Raw genomic sequence first — 6,000 nt, 5'->3', positions numbered from 1 at the left:
GCGTGCGCTCGCCAGACAGAGACATAGAGACAGAAAGCGAGAAATCACCCCCCGGGGGGATGGTCACGCCGCAATCCCTTCTCCTCCATTCTCCTCTCGGGATCTTGGGCACGCACGCACACGTGCCCTGCGTGAGTTTTAAGCCACCGGGTCCGAGACACGAACCGCGGTCGACTACGTGGGAATCCAGCGACATAGCCATTACGCTAACTGCTGGTTTCCCCCCCCAAAAAAAGTTTTGAAATCAGTATTCTTGTAGATCATTAAGAGTGACCATTAATTAGGGCCAGCAGGTGGCATGGTGGTTGGGGCAGCTGGATCCCACATGGCCACTGTGCGGTTCAAGTCCCAGACCCCGAGGCTTGAAAAACACATCGGGTGCATATGTGTGTGCCCAAAGTCCCAAGAAGAAAGAGATAGCATTAGGATAACAAAAATACCTTTTCTTGAGTGACTATAATAATACATTCAAGATAGGCAGTATACATTATGTTCAAAGCAAAAAATGTCTCCTCTGCTGAATTTTTATTTAAAAATACAGGGCCTAAGAGGTATAAAGATAACAAGGGTAAAATACAAAACAGTCTGAGTGAAACCAGTGCATTATCTGTCCAAAGATAATAGGTAGCAACAAGACAGTCCCACTCCTGCAGTTTCTATGAGTCTCTGCATTCAAGTGTTTCACTCCTCTTTCCTGTCTCACCCACCAAATCAAGATTCCATCAAAAGGCCAAAAGAAAAGACTCCTGGTCATAATTTTTATTCAGGCAGTGACAAAGAAAGTAAAAATGGGGATAGAAGTGGCATCTACCTGTTCCAAGACACATTAAAAATGTTTTTCTTGGGTGTCAGGGGGCAGCCCATGGCATGGTAGTTAAGGTGGCCACATCTCACATGGCTGTCTGGTTTGAGTGCTAGACCTGTAGCTTGAGAAACATACCAGGAACATGTGCATGCAAACCCAAAATCTCAGCAGGAGGGGGAAATGGAGGAGAGGGATTGTAGCATGACCATGGGGAGTAGGTGCTTTCTCTCTGTCTCTGTCTCTCTGTCTCTCTCTCTTTCTCTCTTTCCAGTGCATGGACTGTCTGGCAATTTTTTTAATTATTTTTTTAGGCCTAGCCACTGTGACATGGTCAATACGGCACTGCTCTTGAGATTCTGAAGTCATATGTATATATATATATGCATATATATATATATATATATATGGAGAGAGAGAGAGAGAAAGTATTAGAAATTTTTCTAACAATTTATTCACATAGTCATGTACTTGGTGATTATTTTTTCATGTCAATGTACAGAGAGCTTTTCATTCTCTTTTACATCTGTTTTTTTTTTTTTATTTAACTTTATTTATTTTAGTTTGACCAGAGAGGGACGGAGTGAAAGAGAGAATGACAGAGAGAGAGAGAGAAAGTGAGAAAGAAAGCCACCGGTCCAAGACTTAAACCACAGTTAGCCATATGGGAGTCCAGCACCCTTAACCACAATGCCACCTGCCAGCCCCTATCTGGTGAGTATTCTATAATGTGGATATAGCATAACTGGAATACCTAAATTGTTTCCAGTATTTTGCTATTATAAACAATGCTCCAATATAGCAGCCCCCTCCTTATTTGCAGTTTCACTTTCTTCACTTTCAGTTACACATGGTCAACTGTGGTCCTCAAATATTAAAAAGTCAAGAAATAAATCATTCCGAAGTTTTATACTACATGATCATCTAAGCAATATGATAAAAATCTTCTGCAATTCCACTCCATCTTAGTCACGATATGAGTAATTGCTTTCTCCAGCTTATTGGCAGGTGCTGTATAGGGTACCTGCCCACTTGTTAGTCACTTAGTAGCCACCTCAGTTATCAGATTAAAAAAAAAATACTACCTGTTAGGTTTGATATTCATAGGCATGCATTCATGGATAAAGGGATAACTTTATACATTTGACATTGCAAGTAAACACAGGAATAGTTAGAGAACACATTTCTAGCAATAAGGAGCTGCAGTGAAGTGCTAGTAAATGTTTAAGAACTAATTTCCTAATAAGATCCTGCTTGCAGTGTCTATCGATTGCCATGGTATAAACACTCCCACCATGTCTGATGTCAAGTAATCAATATGAAGTCACTGAATGTGGAACTGGGTAGAAATGAACACAGGTGATTTTATAAGATGGTCCCAACCCCCACTTGGTTGCTGGGTCAAAAGGTAGATGCATAGGGAACCAGCAGTTAGCGTAATGGCTATGTCACTGGATTCCCACGTAGTCAACCGCGGTTCGCGTCCTGGACCTGGTGGCTTGAAACTCACGCCAGGCGCGTGTGTGTGCGTGCCCAAGATCCCAAGAGGAGAACGGAGGAGAAGGGATTGTGGCATGACCATCCCCTCTGGGGGGTGATTTCTCATTTTCTGTCTCTATGTCTCTCTCTCTCTGGCGAGCGCACACGCCCTGTAGCAGAAACCTCTCCAAAAACAGGTAGATGCATAAATAATTCGGAGAGAGTTCCAGATTCCTTCCCCACTGAAGATGTAACATTTTGCACTACCACCAAGAATATATGAAAAATGCCAATTTCCTACCGTCTTTACCAAGAAAGTATTGTCAAAATTTGTTTTGTGATAAATGGTTATCTCAGTGCAGTTTTAATCTGTATTTTCTGTTCATGAGTGAGTTTGAGCATATTTTAACTTTAAAGTCTACTTTCATTGTTTTCTCTCTTATTGTTCCTGCCCATTTCGTTGGTTAGACTCAGCCTTTCACACATTTATATACTTATTACAACAAACTTATAAGTAGGGGTAGATCCAGGTTTCATGAGATACAAAGCTAATACAATTTAGAATAACTTTTTAAAATAAAGAATACAAAATTATGAATACAGTCTCACAGCCTAATGATTAACAGAGCTGGATCCCACATGGACAACTGCAGTAAGAATCCTGACACCAGCAGCTTAAAATCCTGACACCAGCAGCTTGGGTATGTATACCAGTGTGCTCCAAATCCAGACAAAATGGAGAAATGGAAAAAGGATTGCAGTGTGACCATGCCCAACCAGGGTGCACCTTCTGTCTCTCCCTCTCTCCATTGAGCACACATGCTCTCTGGTGATTAAAATCTTATGATTACAAAATGTAAGCATAAATATGAATATTTCCTTAAAATTGAAAAAACACATCAATTCATTGAATGGGCATTATCATAACTAAGTCAGAGATGGGAAAACAGACTTAGAGATAAAATTACTTGCCCAAAGTCACATAGTGAGTATCAGAATTGGCTTATTTCATTCCAAAATCTTTGTGTTTAACAGAAACACAGATTATGTCCTCAGTGGTCTTAAACTAACTACTGTACTTAACTAAATCTGTCTTTTGAAAGGTAATTACTTTGATTATTAGTTCTCTAGAGGAAAAAACTGATTTGAAACAAATTCTTAGTTTCTATTTGTATTTGCAAATATGTCTTCCCTCTTTAAAAGAAATAGCAAAAGCCCCCTTAAGTTTTCCAAACTAAATATAGAGCCTAAGGTCAGCATCCTGCTTGTCACTTGTCTGATGGGTTCTCTGACACTTAGAGAGGGGCAAACAATGATTAAGGAAATGACTCAAAGTTATCTTTTGTGTTGGGGGTTTGTTTTTTGCTGAACTCTTACATTTCTAATGATAACCCTAGATCTGCAGATTTGTCTAGAAATGAGACTAGACCAGACCCAAAGACTGTAGTCAATTTTGGTCTACTGAGTAAATATGTACAGACCCTAAATCTATGTTTGAAGATAGGATCCTTCCACTACAATTCAAGAAGCAGATTAGACAGATCAATCATCTGGGGCAAACTTCAACATTCTCAACAGAAGAAGCCAGATCAGCCATTTTCATCAGGAATGTTGCTATGACACACTGCTAATATAGGGTCATCAGGGAAGCGATGACACCTACAAAAACAGAAAAATACACCATGACTCTCCTGACAACATAATAATAATATGCAGTGCCTGGAAGCCAGAAGGTTAAATATCTGGCTATAACAGGGACCAAGTACAGGGAAGGACTGTCCAGGCACAGATGCCAAAAATGTACTACCATGGAACAGTGATGACTAAAAGCACTGCTGAGACAGACCTCTGAAGACATGGCTAACAAGAGCTAATATGGACATGGCTACATTTTCTCTCAAGCTTTTCAGTTTGCTTTCAGACCAACAGCCAAATGGGAGGCCCTGAGCATGGGAAGTGCTTGTGTAGTGTGTTCACCAGATAGTCACTGCATTTCCAGTCCAACTGTCAAGAAAATCTATGGTAGGAAGGGGTCAATAAAAACAAAAAGAAGTTAAGAGTTCACAAGTATTTCAACCACCTCCTCAGAAGTAAAATGTCTTTAAATATTTAAATATAGTGGCCACTTGATGGCATAATGGTTATGTCACTGAACTTCCATGTAGTTGGCCATGCTTTGAGTAACAGACTTGGCAGCTTAAAATTCACACCAGGCACATGTGTGTAGATACCCCAAATCTCCAGAGAATGGAGGAGAAGGGATTGTGGAGTGGCCATCTCCCTGCCCCCAAGGGGTGATTTCTTGTTTTCTGTGTCTGTCTCTCTCTGTCTCTCCAGCAAGCTCGTGCTCCCTATAGCAAGAATCTGTATTAAAAAAGGTTGTTTTTGGTACCAGCAGTTAGTGTAATGGCTATGTCGCTGGACTCCCATGTAGTAGACCACGGTTTGAGTCTCGGTCCTGGTTGCTTAAACTCACGCCAGGCGCATGTGCGTGCGTGCCCAAGATCCCGAGAGGAAAATGGAGGAGAAGGGACTGTGGCATGGCCATCCCCCCTGGGGGGTGATTTCTCACTTTCTGTCTCTCTGTCTTTCCAGCGAGCACACATGCCCTATAGCAAAAAACTCAAAAAAAAAAAAAAAAAGGTTATGTTTTAAATCATCCAAAAAAAAGTCGCCATTATTCAATCTGAAAGAAAACACAATAAAATTGAAAGTAAAATTATTCTTTATCAAATACTATTATTTATAGGATGATCCAATGAAGACATCAAAATAGTAGCAAACATGTTATGTTTCAGACTCAAATAATCTGTCCATACTTGATGTATAAAACAGGACTCCCCAGCCACGGTAGCACACGCTGATTGATGCTGCTATCTGGAAAATTGAGGCTACATGGGAGACCAAGGTTCGATTCTTAACCCATCCTAAAAGCCAGGCATGATGTTATGTGCCTATATTCCCATCTGCATGAGAGGTTGAGGCAGGAGGATTGTGACTTAGTAGCTAATGTGGACAACATAGTAAGACTTGTCTGAAAGAGCTAAGAGTATTATGGTCCCACCTATTCACAGCGCTGAGGTGGTAAGACTGCAATACAGTAAGACCCTGTCTTTAAAAAAGAAAAATTCATTTATGACCCAGCCACAGTAACACACACCGGACCCTGCTGCTTAGGAGGCTAAGGCTGCATGGGAGGCCCATGTTCAAGTCCTGGCAGCAAAAACACAACAGAAGATGACCCTGTCTTTAAAAAATAAATAAAATAAAATAAAATAAAGATAGTGTAAAGGTAGTTATTTATCAGGAATAGTTCCGCATTCCATGAAACCATAACACTTCTAAAAACAAGAAAGGAATTTTTCATTTCATCATCAGCTTTACCTGCTATTTGTACTGAACCATCCTCACCCAGAAGAATATTACCAGCTTTCAAATCCCTGAGAGAAAAACAATAGAAAATAAATTTTGGAGTACAGTCATTATATTACATTAATTCACTCAAGAAAAATTTAAAACAGCTGTGTGACATTATTATTTTATAAACATTAATATATCACATATTATATTTTAAAAATCACATGAGAACACTGTTATTTTATAGCCTGCTCCTAGAGAATAGTTAGGATTTTAGTGACAAATTCTTTATGTGCAATCCTTATACATATTTAATTAAACCACTACTGCATAGCCTATTTTATATTTCAGAGTTAGAGACT

The 6,000-nt window shown here is 39.9% G+C and overlaps 1 protein-coding gene across 1 annotated transcript in view; it reads right to left on the bottom strand.

Moving 5' to 3' along the window:
- The window catches only part of STK39 (serine/threonine kinase 39), a 340,812-nt gene that overhangs the window by 239,939 nt on the left and 94,873 nt on the right, over positions 1–6,000 (bottom strand). Inside the window, exon 5 of the mRNA XM_006153572.3 lies at positions 5,666–5,721. Within this exon, the coding sequence (XP_006153634.1) occupies positions 5,666–5,721 (56 nt within the window). The remainder of the gene's footprint in view (positions 1–5,665; positions 5,722–6,000) is intronic.

The sequence above is a fragment of the Tupaia chinensis genome, unplaced genomic scaffold (genome assembly GCF_000334495.1).
Source record: "Tupaia chinensis unplaced genomic scaffold, TupChi_1.0 Scaffold000381_1, whole genome shotgun sequence".
In the NCBI taxonomy this organism is placed as follows: domain Eukaryota; kingdom Metazoa; phylum Chordata; class Mammalia; order Scandentia; family Tupaiidae; genus Tupaia; species Tupaia belangeri.
This window is presented reverse-complemented; position numbering and strand designations above follow the sequence as displayed.